This window comes from Harpia harpyja, chromosome 7, assembly GCF_026419915.1.
Source record: "Harpia harpyja isolate bHarHar1 chromosome 7, bHarHar1 primary haplotype, whole genome shotgun sequence".
In the NCBI taxonomy this organism is placed as follows: domain Eukaryota; kingdom Metazoa; phylum Chordata; class Aves; order Accipitriformes; family Accipitridae; genus Harpia; species Harpia harpyja.
Window position 1 is genome coordinate 31374662 of NC_068946.1, and position 16746 is coordinate 31391407.

The 16746-nt window shown below is 40.1% G+C and overlaps 1 protein-coding gene across 7 annotated transcripts in view; it reads right to left on the reverse strand.

Annotated features, from left to right (window-relative positions):
• OSBPL6 (oxysterol binding protein like 6) overlaps positions 1-16746 on the reverse strand; it is a 116067-nt gene that overhangs the window by 52135 nt on the left and 47186 nt on the right. For all 7 annotated transcript variants that reach the window (XM_052793502.1, XM_052793504.1, XM_052793500.1 and 4 more), the window contains one exon: positions 9028-9265. In XM_052793502.1, coding sequence (XP_052649462.1) covers positions 9028-9129 — 102 coding nt within the window. In that variant the 5' untranslated portion in view covers positions 9130-9265. The remainder of the gene's footprint in view (positions 1-9027; positions 9266-16746) is intronic.

Here is a 16746-nt window from a genome sequence, read left to right on the forward strand (position 1 = left end):
GTTCCAAAAACAAAACTTTAAATTATCTATCATAATTTGCATGGATAATTAAGCTTTTATGTGAGCGATTTCCCTGGTTTTGTAATAGAAGCTAGCTACATACACCATTTCTAATCAAACTGACATGGTTTAAAAAAAGAAATCTTTCTTCATAGCACATATCTGCACTTCAGCATTCTCCATGCAGTCTGTAAAGCACTCCTACAGGTAACACTGGAAAAGTGGAAACATAACCCCCATTTTTAAAAAGGGAAAGTAGGAAGACTCGGCGAACTACAGGCCAGTCAGTCTCACCTCTGTGCCCAGCAAGGTCACGGAGCAGATCCTCCTGGAAACTACTACGCTAAGGCACATGAAAAATAAGGAGGTAATTGGTGACAGCCAACATGGGTTCACTAAGAGCAAATTGTGCCTGACAAATTTGGTAGCCTTTTACAATGGGGTTACAGCGTCAGTGGATAAGGGAAGAGCAAAGGACATCATCTACCTGGACTTGTGCAAGGCATTTGATACTGTCCCACACAACATCCTTGTCTCTAAATTGGAGAGACATGGATTTGATGGATGGATCACTTCATGGATAAGGAATTGGCTGGATGGCTGCACTCAGAGTTGCAGTCAACAGCTTGGTGTCCAAGTGGAGACTAGTGACAAGTGGTCTTCCTCAGGGGTTGGTATTGGGACCAGTGCTGTTTAACATCTTTGGCAATGTAGACAGGGGGATCGAGTGCGCTGTCAGCAAGTTTGCCAATGATACTAAGCTGTGTGGTGTGGTTGACACACTGGAGGGAAGGGATGCCATCCAGAGGGACCTTGAGAGGTGGGCTTGTGTGAATCTCATGAAGTTAAACAAGGCCAAGCAGAAGGTTCTGCATGTGGATTGAGGCAAGCCCAAGCACAAATACAGGCTGGGCAATGAGTGGATTGAGAGCAGCCCTGAGGAGAAGGACTTGGGGGTATTAGTGGATGAAAACTGAATGTGAGCCAGCAGTGTGTGCTCGCAGTCCAGAAAGCCAGTTGCATTCCGGGCCGCATCGAGAAGTGTGGCTAGCAGGTTGACGGAGGTGATTCTACCCCTCTGCTCTGCTTCTGTGAGACACCACCTGGTGTACTGCGTTCAGCTCTGGAGCCACCGACATAAGAAGGACCTGCTGGAATGAGTCCAGAGGAGGGCCGTGAAGATGATCAGGGGTCTGGAGCACCTCTCCTATGAAGACAGGCTGAGAGAGTTGGGGTTGTTCAGCCTGGAGAAGAGAAGGCTTCAGGAAGATCTTATAGCAGGAAAGCTGGGGAGGGACTTTTTCCAAGGGCATGTAGTGATAGGACAAGGGGTAATGGCTTTAAACTGAAAGGGCGTAGATTTAGATCAGATGTAAGGGAGCAGTTCTTTACTGTGAGGGTGGTGAGGCACTGGAACAGGTTGCCCAGAGAGGTTGTGGATGCCCCATCCCTGGAAGTGTTCAAGGCCAGGTTGGATGGGGCTTTGAGCAACCTGGTCTAGTGGAAGGTGTCCCTGCCCATGGCAGGGGGTTTGGAACTAGATGATCTTTAAGGTCCCTTCCAACCCAAACCATTCTATGATTCTATGATTACTCAGATAGATAGAAATGTTTATGAAGCTCAGAGAACATGTACACATGGCCCCACGGGACAGCCTGGCATGCACACTATCACTGCCAAGAATCAAATCAAGCCTCCTTGCACAACCTTTTTTTTCCTCACAGGTCTTTCAGACATTGTGCTGGCTTGCCTTATAGACCAGGCTATTTGTCTCTCCTTGACTGCTCCAGCCCATTTTATTTCTTCAACAGCTTTAAGGCCAAGTCCTTCTTAGAAAGAGGCAGCATCTCCCTCTATTAATCTCCAGGATTGTACTCTGGGAGATCCTGTCTCCAAACCACTACAGTATTACCAAGGGCTGGGGCACTCATGATCCAAATATCTTTTGATTGGAGAGGGCCCATCCAGTGTACATGCACACAGACATACTTCTTCTGGTTGCCATGTATCTATCGTGTAAATTCTAGGCAGAAATACAGGCACAAGATGAGGGACATCTGCTGCATGCCTGTGGTTGGCTTCACAACACACAGACAGCAAGCCTGATGCATCCAACATGAACTGGGCTCCTGGGCATGTGTTGCTACCAACATGTGCCAGCAGCCCTGCCCCCAAGGATTCCCAGTGCCGGAGCAGCAATGCCTCACACTTTCAATGCACCCATCAGCATTGGTGCTTGGGGGGAGCCTGTCTCAACTCTGGGGTCAGTCTGCACCAATTCCCTCTGAGTCCTACTGACATGGGTTCCTACCCTGTCCCTGGACAAATCCGTAGTCCAGAGAGCTTCGCTCTGAAAGTCCTTACCTTCTTCTGAAGGTCTGATTGTGCCACGTGTAAATGTTCACTCATCAAGTAGTTCACTGTTATCCACTTGAGTGATGAAAAAGGAATCTAACGGGCCTGAGATTTATGATTTCATTTCAGACAAGTGCTATGGCATTGAACTTAAGGTAACATTCACATGGGTGTCCTACAGCTTCATAAGTTACTCTATTCATTGTTTCAGACATTTTTTCAGCTACTGAAGTAAGACCCACTACCTCCTGAACCTAAGGAACATTTTCAAACTCTATTAAAGACACAGAATTATCAAAAAAATCTTGTAGAGCAGCAGGAGCTAACCAATTTAAAGAATAATTGTATGGTTTTGTGAACAATTTTGCCACTTCATTCTTTGGCTCCCTCAGAACATTTGCTTGCTCCAGTGAGTTGCTGCCTTTAAAGTACTTATTTAACACTTCCTGCTCTAATGCTGCTTCAACTGTGTTATGTGAAGAGAGTTAATTAGGAAAGAGCAAAAGAGAATTACATCACTGTAATAACAGTACTTGGCATTTAGTAGCATCTTCAGTTTGAAACTCTCAAAGAGATTAGTAATTATTACTTAAATAATTCTCACAAACTACTAAGAAGTAAAAACACTCTTAAGTTTATGCTTTGCTAAAGACCAAAGCTAGGAATAAGGCTCCGTGTTCTCAGGTCTGTACCTTAACTACTAGACAACTGTCCATCCTTGCCTTTCTTTCTTTTAAAGTCACAGAGAGACAGAAACAAGTAAAATTTACAGGTAGCCACCAAGAATTTTTTTCCAGATGTCACATCAGGCTGTCAGCAGTGAGCAAGAATGTAGGTTGATACTCAATTTAAGGATAAAGAAGGGATATAAACGTCCTCAGACTTCTCTTCCACATGGAATATCTTACGTTATATTATATTGCAACCTTGTATGAGCAACACTGTCTAAGGCACACTGGACAGATAGGCAGGCATGGTAAATATCCCAATCAATTATATTGTCATTGTTTATGAGGCAGAAATCTATAATGCATCCTTGATACTGTGTCACTGGTCATAACTGGTCTTAAAGAAAGAGAAAGTTGAGTTTGAGGTATCTCAATATATTAAAACCAATAAATTAAACTACATGAGCATGAACACTCCCTCCTATTTCTTCACAAACTCTCACACATCTAATTGTTCTCAGTCTCCCAGAAAAAGCACCAAAAATGCTAAATGAAATTAGACAATGAAAAGAGAGAGTCTTCCAAAGGACTTTAATTACCAGCAGGCAAGATGGATCTCTGTATATGATGGACCTTACCCTGCCAACCTAGCCTACCAAAGGAAAACCACTAGTGGCTGAAATCCCATAGCTGCTGCCACCACAGCTGCTCCTGCCATGAACCTTCCCATTGCTGCTGCTCTGCTACTTCCCATTGAGCTGCCAGGAAAGTTGTAGCAGCAACAGGAGCCAAAGCAATAGCAACAGCAGGTCTCTCATTTTAGAGAGCATTTTGCATTAAGTCGCTTCAGTCTCAAATACTAGACTGCTTTTTCATTGGACAGATAAAAAGTGAATCTGCTATTGCTTAGAATAACCACACAAAAAGAGCTTCTTAAACATCAAGCAGTTAGAACGAAAGATTGTTTGTGACTTTTTTTTTCCCTTCTACATATCAACCAGCTCTCCCAGATACTCCTGATCACAAAGAAACACCTCTCCCCTTGCTTTCCTTCTCTCTACTCTGCCTTTATTTTTCCAGCCAATTGTTCTCCTTACAAACCAGTCCTTGCTTCTTAGTTTCATGTCCTACAACCTCACAAAGCGTTTGGCCCACCTAGTTCTCTCTCCCCTACTTGTTTCTTTCACCTGTTCATTTCCTGACCCAAGAGTCTCACTCTCTAAACCAAGTACCTTTTGCTTTCTACACTGCACAGCCAAGCACTCCACTCCTGGCACTTCTTACTTCTCCCTCCTGCACCACCCACTTGCTGTGGCATCCAGATTGCCCATGTGAACTCAGCTTCACAGAACCTGATGGCCCCTGCAGCTCATTATCTCCTGGGAAAAACTTGATGGTTGTTTTCTTAGCCAAGACACTTCCCTTCATAATTCTACTTTTACTCTTCTTAACATTAGCTGAAAGCATGAAACTCTAGAATTAACACAAAACCCATGATATTTTCCTATTATGCGCATCTCTTCTTATTATGCTTCATCATTAGTTGATGACGCAACAGACAAGTCACCTCTCTCTTTTTCTGCTCCCAATCTATGCTTGTCTCATCTAATCAGCACTTCATGCTAGCGACTTCCTTTTATTATGTGCTTAATACAATGCATAGCACTGGGAGGCCTAGATTTCTACTGCATCCCTATATCCAAATAACTATTATTAGCCCTTTTTTTCAGCTACCATACATTTCACCCCCAGATTCACCTACTGCAGTAACTTTTTATAGTCTTCCAGTTACTCTATAAACTAAGGTTTGGTTAAGGTTGCTGCAGACAAATGACTTGATCCTTCCATCATCATTAAAGCCTTTATATCTACAAAATGGTGATACACGCCTTAGGAAATACTGCTTTCAGGAGACTACTTTGACAATTAAAATATAGTGGTTATAAAAAGCTAACTAGGCATTTTCAAGCACAGACCTTGAGGCAAGACCAGAGCCTTGACTTTGGAATCGCGTTCTGCTCCTAAATTTCAAGGCCAGGTAAACATCTTCAGCCCAAACTCAGCCCTTTCTGCATCCCTTGAGTACACCCCTTCTCCTATTAGTCAATATTGCTCTTACAGCAAGAAAAAAAAACAACAAACACATTAAAATCTCAAAAGTGGATGATTGCTGCTCTGGAAAATCTTTTTTCTTCTTCCTTCAAAGCCCCTATCTTTCACTCATTACATATGGCTGAAAGACAATAGTCATCTGAAATATGAAAGCTCTCCTAGTACAAAGGTGACCACACAAGGCTAAATGCAATAGGACTAAAAGCTTTTCTCCTTTTGTGTTTGCTGTGTGGGAAAAGAACCAAGGATTTGTTGAAACAGCAATCTGACAAAGAGAGAGAGAAAGAAGTAACAGCTAATCATCCCTCCCCACTAAAAGACTAAAAGAAAATTGAGACATTAGAAGAGAAATCCTCGCATATAAAATAGCAGACGTTGCTAAATCCACTTCGCATCATGTATTAGCTACCCTTTAGATGGTGGTCAGAAAAATCAAAATCTCTCCTTTGTTCACAGTTTCATTATTATTACTCTCCTTCTACATCACTCCCTCTGTTTAATATCCTGGGGTCAGGCCCCAATTTACCAAACTGCACATTGTTAACTCTATAATGTTTTTACTTCTTTCTGCCTTCTCAGTACAGTATTACCACCCAGGCATTGCAGAGAATATATAACGTATTACAGTCTGCAGTATGACTTGCATACTTAGTCAATAAATAAAATATGGAATACTTACAAAGAGCTTACACCCATCAAACTGATATACAACATATGATTTTATCATATTCAGCTGTACTTTCTAAAAACAGTGTTAGTTTTCCTCTTTTTTGTTGTGCAACAGAATATGACTAGCCTTTTCAGAGTTTGACAAAGGATGAAAACCAGGAATCTCCCTTTCCAGCATGGCCCACAAAAAAGGCTGTCAAAATCGCAGTTTTTATGCTCGCCTTGGTATGGGGACTCCTAGTTTTCTTAGGGAGATCCCCTGACAGTGGAAATGACAGGTTCTACGCTCTGCAACAGCTCCACAGTAGGAAAAATTGTTGTTGCTCCATTCTAAAGTATTCCTTATCAAGGACACCACAACTGCCCTGCCACCGTGCTCAGCTCAGGGGTTAAACAAAACGGGTTGGTCCTGGGCCTTCTTCTATCTAATAGTCCAAATTAACCACAATTTTGACAAAAATGGATGACACTAAAGTTCCTATGACAACAAAAATCTGAACCCAGTTTTTTGGTTATTGCTAGCTTCAGTAGTCTGTTCATTTATCAATCACTTAGTCATGGAGCCTGCAGATTGGCCATGTCAAAGCTTTTGCTGACTGCTAATTCTCTTAGGTGATGTATATTGCACAAATAAGAAAGCTACATTAAAATGCCAGCATTATATACAGCATGACATTTTCCATTCTCCCTGAAATGATATATCATAGTCATGTTCACACTCATTCAGCCTCCTGCGCTGTAATTTATTGGGAAACTGTTCCATAATTGCTAGTATGACTTTGACAAGAATTATATGATGAGAAGATTTCAGTCATTAACCATCTAGAAATATCAAGTGTTATCCTCATTTATGACAATGAAAGCTACGTTGACACTTCATCCAGTCACATCACTTTCCATATCCATACATATTACCCCTTGAGGAAGGGTGCTTTTCTCCTAGCTGCTATGAAGAGTCCAAGGAGGCAGCAAGACAGAATCTTCAAGCCTTTTCAAAGTAAAACCCAACAGCCCCTGAACCAAAATCCTCTACCCCCTAGCTATGACTGCATTTGGGGAAAGCCTACGAAAACCAAAACATATACAAATAATGCCACAAGTAGAGAAAGAAAATAGAAATACAATTGTTATCATATATGGTACGATGGAGCTGGTTGATTTACGGTGTCAACATGCACAAAGGAAACATTTGTATGTTTATGACCCTGGATATAGTACCACTGCAGCTCACGCTGTGTTGCATGCTGTAGCTCAGTTTCACTGCAGAAGAAATTGCCCATCAATTCATTCTCCTGGATATTTCTCTGCCTTTACCACTGAAAGCACTAAGGCAAAAAAAACGAATGCCTAGCAGTAGCCTTTCCAGTCCACATTTACATGCCTAAATATACTTGTTAAGCATCATCAGACATTATTGGATCAAAGAGAGCTCTGGATGCATCACACCATCAACCTCTTCAGCATTAGTTTAAAATCATGTTTCATGTTTCAGTGACCAAATATGGACTTAAAGTTAAGCATCCATTTCATTATGATGACAGGTATACCTTGCTCTACTCCGTTGCTATGGTAACAGATATGGTAGCCATTAAGATTTATGGTAAAATGTCTTCCCAAAAGGTAATTTTTTTTCATCCTCACTTGCATGATCGTACCAACCTACCTAATTACAAAGAGAACTCAGAGGATATGCTCTTAGCTGAGCTCAGCAGCTCCTACAAGTCTTGCATTCACCTTCTTTGGGTTTAAATGCAGGAGATAAAATATACTGATGCTTTAAACAAAAGATGTGAAAGTCTTGCTCCAGACGGAAGTAATGAAAAATTAAGAGATCATATGCTAACCAGGACTTAACTGAGTACAGCCATCCCAAATCCTGTACAGCATGAAAGAGAAAATATTTATCACCTGTGAGAACACCATTTCTGGCTTCATTGAAAAGCAATGGAAATTATTAAAAAAAATCCAGACACATTTCCTGCCTGTTACTGAACATACATCAGAATTTTCTCCTGGTTTAACATTTTAAACATACCTTATGGTGAGACTATTTACATTCAAAGCTGCAAATGTTACAGTTTTCATCAAAATTCTCAGTTTTCAAAATTTTTATAAGTCAGGTAAGGGAAAAAAACTACTTCAGCAGCAGCTGAGAAAATAGTGGCACACAAGTAGCTGGGAAAATGTTCTTAAGCTACAGCCATTCAAGTAAAAGCATACTGCAGCAAACAATTATTTAAGTTCTCTTCCTGTCTCTTTTCCTTGTCAAGCTGAAAAGAAGCCAGTATTGCATTAATGAAAATATTTTCACAATATTTTAAATTATAAAGTTGTTATATTCTTACATTTTGTACTTTTCTTTTTTAAACATTATGGTGTTAAACTAACGTAGAAGCTGATTTAGTGTTCAAGGTTTCCATGGATCAAGGTTTTAAAGTATGTTTCTCTTCTAATCAAATTTTCAGTATCAACCTTTGCATTTGTAAATATACATGTAAAAACTATCTGGAATCTAGTGGGTAGCTCTGATACTTTCTGAAGTGCTCCCACTGATGCTGAGGCCAGACTGTACACCCAGCCCTCAAAAAAACACAGGAACGCCTAAAATGTTTCGAGGGAAAATAATACAGCCCTCATCTGAAAGGGGTCCTGGGGACAAGATGTATTACATCCACATAGACAAGGGTCTCTTGAAAATGGTAGTCTAACATAACTGAACTAGTACTATATGACATGGGACAATCAGTGTAAATCTGTAGTAAACCAAATAATATTTAAAATGTTAGGTGCTTCCAAAAGGGATGAATAATATGATATTTAAATTGAATTGAAATATCACCTTGTAAAAAGATAATACATCTCTGTAGTTAGATTTACAAAAAGAGGTATTCCCAGAGGGCATGAAACAATTTGAAGCAACTGTAGGTTCATGCTGCCAAAGAAACCACCTCCTAAAAGACTTCAGAGCATGTTTCCTACTTGTCCACGTGATTATATCCTTCCCACTCCAGCACTACACATAGTGCCCATGTTGCTTCTGAATTTTTTTCAAACCACTTTAGAAAGTGGAAAAAAAAAAAATTTTTAAAAAATCAACAGTTCTCAGCTATAGTGATATCATCCAGTGCTATAAGCAAGTAAATTCAGAGCTAGCAAGAAGTAACAGCCAGGAATAAATGAATCATTTCACCAGATGTTACAAATGTCTAGATCTTTTCCTTACCTGCCTCCTGTCTCTCTGAGACGATGATGAAGAGGAGGCACTTCTATGTGATGGAGTGGATGTTTTGTGAGCTGGAGATATGCTCTTCTCCTCTGAACTCATCTTTGCAGCAAACTTGTAGTAATGATCTTGTGCTCTTGTCACTCATGTACAGAAAGGCAAGGGATAGTCTTCTGCATCCTTCTGTTTCACAGTTTATGGACAGCCAAAGAGGAATTCAATCTCAGCTGAACTGCACCTTAATAAAGAAAAATGTGAGAGAAAGAGTGAATGAACACCGTCGCTCCAAAGTAGCTCTGCAGCAAATTAATCTGTTGACAGTCACTATTTAATCCAACACATCTCCCATTTTTTTACTTCCCTTCCTAACAACTACCCAGTACAAACACAAATACATTGGTCTGCATTCTCACAGAAGATGAAGGTGGTATTACATTATTTCAAAAACCCCTACGGAAAGGCTTAAGGAATTTACAATTCTCAGGCAAAGACAAGGGGTCATTATCCTGTCTTGCATAATATCATAACATTATCAAGTAACTCCTTAGGACTGCCTCTACAACACAGATACCACTGAACACCCCATTATAACCAGTACTTCTTAAAAATCCTGCAGTTAGAAAGGACTCTGCAAGTTGGTTTTTAAAAGCAGGTCCCTCTTTCAAAGATGGTGGCCTCACTGAAGGGGTAGACAACCCAGTTTCACGCATCAGCACCTTTCAGATGGTGCAGAGCTCACCATGCGCTCATATCTTGCTCTCAAAAATGACTGAAAGGTAATACAAAATGTTTTGACCAGAAAATGCTTTCAGCCACAAGACTGTGGCCAGGGGGTATTAATCTTTTCATCCGGACAAAAACTTCAGCATGTTTCTTGAATCCCAGGTACAAAAAAAATGTATCGATGAAGGCAGGAGCTACCCAGGGCCTAACTCAGATACTCTGGACTGCCATGTTGCATGCAGTGCCCGGGTCTGGCAGCCCAGGGCTGCAGGGGCGGCCTCTGTGAGGAGAGGCTGGGGCTGCGCCAAGGTGGACACAGCTGGTTCCAGCCAGCTCCGCAAGGGCCCCACCGCAGAGCACAGCTGAGCCCGTCAGTGAAAAGATATTTAAGCAAGGGCAGAAAACACCATAGAGGCAGAGGAGGAGGAACAAAACAAGCGACAAACAACCCTGTGAATGCCAAGGTCAGAGAAGGGGGAAGGGGAGGGGCCCCAGGCACCACAGCAGAGACTCCCCTGCAGCCCGTGGAGGAGGAGGAGTCCTGAAGGAACTGCAGCCCGTGGAGCACCCACGCTGAGCAGATTTTTCCCTGAAGGACTGCAGCCCGTGGGGAACAAACATCAGAGCAGGGGAAAAGTGTGAGGAGGCAGGAGTGGCAAGGAAAAATTGCTACGTACTGAACACAAACATCACCCCCTGCCCTGTGCCACTCAGGGCAGGCGGAGACTAGAGGTGTCAGGAATGAAGGAGTGAAGCTGAACCTGGGAAAAAAATGGGAGGAAAGGTGTTGTTTTAATGTCTTTCATTTCTCTCTACCCAAATCTATTTTAATTGGCAATAAATTAATTTTCCCTAAGCTGAGTTTTGCCCGCAACAGTAATTGACAAGCAGTCTCCCTATCTTTATCTCAACCCATGAGCTTTCTCATCTTATTTTCTTCCCTCATGCCCCTGAGGCAGGGGGGAGTAAGCGGCTGGGTGGGCGTTTGGCTGCTGGCCAGGGCTAACCCACCACAGCTACAGGGGCCATCCTCTTTACTGTTTACTCAACCGCTGCTATGTGTATTACCTTTGTAATACCTTTGTGTATTTGCGAGTATTAGATGCTTTCTCTCACTTACTTTTCTCCACCCAAACTTTTAATTTCCATCCAAGAACAGAAAAATAGATACTTAGAGCAGCACAGAAGGTATTTGTGTTAATGAATAGTCAAATACTACCTGTCAAACACTATCAAAATGTTGCAGGTACATCACCAGTACATCATGACAGTTCAGGAACAGAGTTATAGTTCTCAATGTTTAACAGATTACTTTGATCTTGCTTCAGCTGATAGATACTGTGTCTGATCTTCCATTAACCTTGGATAAAATGGTTCTCTGAATGATGTTATCTGCTTGCCGCTAGCATCTATCTTCTCCACCGCCCTCTCTCTAATTTAGAAGTAGTGCCCTTCCACATACACTGTGATGACAGCACACCAAGGGTCAGTACAGCACAGCTAGCTTTAGATGGGCATGGAGAAAGGTGTTGTCCTGCACAATGTTAAAAGAGATCAGGACAAAAATACATTAACTAACACTCAGACATGACTGCAGGCTCAAGAAATTATGACATATTGAAGACAGAGCTCTAGCTTCTCCAATCACAACAGATATCCATGCAAGAATATCATCCTGAATCCAGATACTCACACAAAGGCAGCTAAATAATTAATTATGCTGTGTGTTGTGGCCACCAGCTTTTGAATACTGCACCCTAACAAACACCCTTCTGCTGGAGCTGACATCTGTGATGACTCATACGTGACAGACATCTTTTCTGCTTGCTGTACTATGGAAAGTGGAATGACTTCACTTTATTAGTTATCAGCACTTCTGCAAGTACAAATCTCCTCCATATCTTATGGATGAGCTTCCATCTCCATCAAGGAGTCTCCCATAGAATGACAGATCCCACGTAATATCCACAGAGCCCACATAGCATCCCGGTGGCATGACTGGGAGGACATGGCTGTTCCACCAGCAAAAGCTGCCCACGCAGCCTGAACATCTCAGCAAATTCTCTATTCTTTTCAGGATGACAAATTCCTGCTAGAAAAAGCCTAAGAAGATGGATTGTGCTGGAGCTGCTACAGCCAGCTACAACAAGACAGAGGTTGCAGGAAGAAAGAAACAAGCTGCACAGCACATTTGTTTCAAGACTTCAGAGAGAAAACATAATGAAGTTGCACCCAAAGAGAGGCTTTTTCTTCTATCCTAGCATAACAGGGACTGCTGATCTAGTTTAACAGCATTTTCATATCCTACAAATGCATCAGGCTAACAGCATTTTCATATCCTACAAATGCATCAGGCAAATTTTAGTTGAAGAGGTATGCCAACAGTAACATCTCAAGGTCTATGCAATTTTCATATAAATCAAAAATTAAGTTACAAAAATTGGAACACAAAAATTATAATCCAAGTTCACAAAGCTGTGCAGAACAGTTGAGTTATTTAATAGCTAAAAGGACAAATTTTCAGTCACTTTCAGCTATGAGGTCACTGAAAATTTTTTAGCAGAGCAGCCTTCGGGCAAATGAAAACCAAACTCTTTTTAAAACATCTGAACTTCACTCAGTTGACTCATGTGGAAAAATTTATGTTTAGTATTGGCACCGGAGGACAGTGATCTAGCACTTCAAGTGTGTTTTTAAGGCTCTCAGGAAGCGGAGGTGCTGTTGCAAGAAGCAAACAAAATGCTAGCAAGCAGTACATAAGAAAAACAGTTCTGTAAATAGTTGCCAGGTTTAAGATTCTGTGAAGTATGGGCTTTTTCTTTTGAAAGGTATTTAAAAAAAAAAAAAAAAAAGTGGCTTACACCTGAGCCAAACTCCACAGTGGTTCTGTGGCGTCCCCCAAGCATTAAGAGCTGAACCTAACCAACAGCTTGCTCAAACCACACTGATTTATTGATAGCAGTCTCCCCAAAAGATATATAAAACTAATCCACCCCCCTTCACACTACAAGAAGCAAACATTCCTTCTTGCCCTATTAAACAGCAACAATAACTTCAATACAAAATTGCTATTACTTATACATAGAAATTTCTGATAAAAGAACAGTTCAGGGTTAAAAGTCAAAAAAACGCAAGTGGGATATTTGAGAAAACAAGCACTGTAAGCAAAACAAAAATATTAATGTAAACTAGCAAGAGGTAGCATTGAGCTTTTGGTCATTGTTCTTGTACATTGAATTTGGATTCTCTTTATATTGCTAAGAGCTTATCTTCCAATTTTGGCTTAAAATTTGGGTAATACATCTTTTTTAGAGCATGTCAGAAGGAACAAATTTAGTGAAATTGATGTAAAGAGACGCCAGTCTCTGTAACTAAGATTGAAGCAAACAATTATAAATCTAATTTTTTGGCCAATAAATTCAATTTACCAAAGTGAAACCAATGCTTTTGAGAGATTTTTCAGGGGCTTTTTCCATCAGTCACTGGCAATTTTGCTATTGACTTCAGCAGGAACAGAAGCAAGCCATATACCATGGTAGACTATTTCTAGAAAATAATAGAAAAATCTAGAAACACATTCAAAAATTATGATGTTGGGTTTGAGGTGGGTGGGGGGTGTCACCCTAGTAATTGTGCACTTGTTCTGATACTGTTTCCTGACAAAGACTAAAACATCTGACTCGTATGAGGCCAATTTTATCATCCTTTACTTCACAGCAAATATGTCTTCAACCTGAAAGTATTTTAATTTATTTCAGTCGGTCAACTCAGAAAGAATGGCATTATCTGGCATAACCAAGGGTAACAGTATTGGCCATTTGTTATTAATTTCTGTTTATCCAAATATCATTGACCTGTAGGCTGCATTTTGCACTGCACCAACTAAATCCCTCATGAACTGCTCAAAACCACCTGTCAGTTTAGGAACATAAGTTGATTCAGCCCATCAAATATGGCCATGCATTGGCTTGCCTGAAAGCTGCTTTGCCATGAGTTCCCAAAGCAGGAAATATATTCATTGCTTCCAGTGTGTAAGAAGAGACAGACTTCCTGGAACGTGAAAACTAGACACTGCAGAGAGATTTCGCTCATCACAAGTACCAGTTACCTAGCTGCGAGCTTTGTCTTCAACTTTTTTCATTGGCATCTCAACTATTTTGTATTTAAAACACCATTTGTAATTTAGTAATCATAAAAATTATTTAATGGTTCTTCAGTACATTCTCTTCTAAGTTATTTACATATTTTTTATATAAGGTGATGTATATAGAAAGGTAAAATGCTCTGCCCAAAGTCAAGGACAGAGCAAGTCTTGTAAGCAGAACACGCGGCAAGGTCTTTTAACTCTGATGCATAAGGAAAAATACCACGTGCCATGATTCTAACATCCTCCAGATGAGGCAAAACATCTGTATCTAATCTTATTCATAAAGGAATACGAAATTAGTGTACAGAAACTACAATAAGAAATTATTTAAGAAATATACTAAAGATTCTTCACTGAGTAGTTAAGAAATTGTTTATTCTTTCTTAAATATCTGGTATTGAATACTTCTTTTATAAATGAGAACTATTCCACCACATTCTTGCAGTTCACCCCTACTATGTTTATTTTTTAAGCTAGCCTTTGAATACAAGGTGGGGTTTTCCCAATAATGTTTTTGTGCTTGATCTCAATTGTTACAGCTTTTCCAAGCCTTGGGGTGGGGGGGGGGAGAAGTGGAAACCTAGGGATTCCCCATTCCCCATTCTTTCTCTACTTCATTTTCAAATTTGAACATATTTTACTACAGAATTATTTTTTCCTCATTTATTCTCAGTTCATTAGTGTTGTTTTGGTTTTTTTTCCCCCAGTGTCTTAAATCGAGGATTAAACAGGTCTTAAAAACAAAGTCATTCTTCATTTCCTTTCCACCCACAAAGGGTTACTGTCCCTTTCAGTCTCTTTGTCTAAATATATAAATAAAGGAAAATTACATGCTTTATTTTTCATATCAGAAACCACTGTTTTTTACACTAGAGATACTATGTTAACCCAGAAGTCCTGCCTCCTATCATCTGAAACAAAATTATTTCAGATGCAGCAAAATGAATGACCAATCCAGTAACAAGATGTAGCGTGATTAATTTTTTTATCAATGTTACACTAAATAGTTTGAAAGACAAGGAAGCACTAAGAGCTACTTACTGATTTCTCATCACCTATCCCAGGTTACAATAATATGCTTGATTCAACATCTCTTAAAAGTATTTCTGAGGAATTCTGTAGACTGGACTATTCAGTAGTATAAAAATAGTGAAGAAGACACTGACTCTCCATATAAAAATCCATTACTCTTCATTTTCTTCACTGAACAAACTACATTATATCTGGAGTTGCACTGATTGTCATTATCTGAAATTTAATTTTAAAATTGAGTATTTTTATGTTACTAGCTAAAGAAAAAAAATAAAAAAAAAAAAGAAGGGGGGAGGAATGGAATGGAGAAAGGCTATTTTTATTGGGGGGGGGGGGAAGTTAACAGGTTTAAAAGGTCCGAGTGAGATACATACAGAAGGAATGAAATGAGACAATACACCAGGGAGCAAAGTGGGCAAAGACTTGGGAAACACAAGTTGTGTAAACTGCATAAAATAAATGGGTGACACAGAGGAGAGAAGCAGCCTGTGGAAATAAATATTAGCAATATCAGAGGTATCGACATTGCAGCTATCTCGCTTTACAAGCCACCACTGTACGACAAGTCCATTGACACTGGTTAGAGAATCTCTGTCCTCTCCCAAAATCTGATGATGTTCCACTGAGCCCGGGCAACTGCACCAACTGCAGCATCGTTTGTGAAAAAGCTATTAGTAGAAGTGACGAAAACATACAAATACAAGACTTGGGTAAATCCAGAGTTACAAATAAACCTTCAGGTCACATAACAGATAAATGGAAGTTCTCAACGGGTAACTCCAAATGAAGTCTGGATTCAAATAAGAGACTTCTGTGATAAATGTTACGTTGTTTCTCACTCTCATTGAGTCTTTTCTGCAAGAATGCCCAGAATACTTTATAGATTAATATCTTGTGCAATATTGGAGTAATTTGAGAATACAATTTAGGGTGCAGAACCGAGTATCTAGAAATAAATGAACCAAAAATATGTGACTGTCACTGGCATATTTCAAGCACTGATCTATCTATATGGGGCTGTTTTTCATTTGGGAGGGAAGAGGTTTTCTGTGGTGCTCTGCGGCTGTATAACACGGTCATTCAACGTTTGAGCACTCAGTGAAGGCCAACCTTTGTTCTCACATTATGAGAAATATGTAACTGCCTGTTGCCCCCTTTACTGCTGACCCTCCATGCAGGAAAATCATAATGCTTCTGTTACAGTACATGAATGTTGCAAACACAAGAATATAATGAAAATAAAACATGTCAGTGTGGTAGCAATGCTGTGGTGATTTAATAGACCACTTACAGGAAATAAGCCTTTTTTTTTTTTTTTTTTTAAATGAATGAGCGAACCAATCCCTTTACAGCCACTGTTTGAGAATCCGCCACATCGTTTTAGCAAAACATCAACTTTTTAGGAAAAAGCTTTAATCAATTTATTTTAAGATTTGTTTTATTTGCAGGTCCTGTCAGAAATAATAAAGGGCCAACTCTAGATTCAGGAAAATTATTGATTACATTTGGCATGTTGGCAATAGGGAAAAAAATTGAGCAACCTTTTCTCTTTTAAGTCAAGATCAGTAATTCCCATCAGGAAAACCAATTTCCCACATTTTTCTAGCACAGTTTTAATAGCACAATTGCTCCAGTAGTAACTTTCAAGGCTAATATTTAGAGTAGTCATCAAAAATCACATGTCCTAGACCTCTGACCAGATATCCTAGATAGATACCAAAACAACACTGTTGATCTAAGGGGACCACTGATGACTTTCAGGTCCAATATTTATGAGTAGGAATAAATGAGGTGCTACAGGAAAACTGGGAAATCTT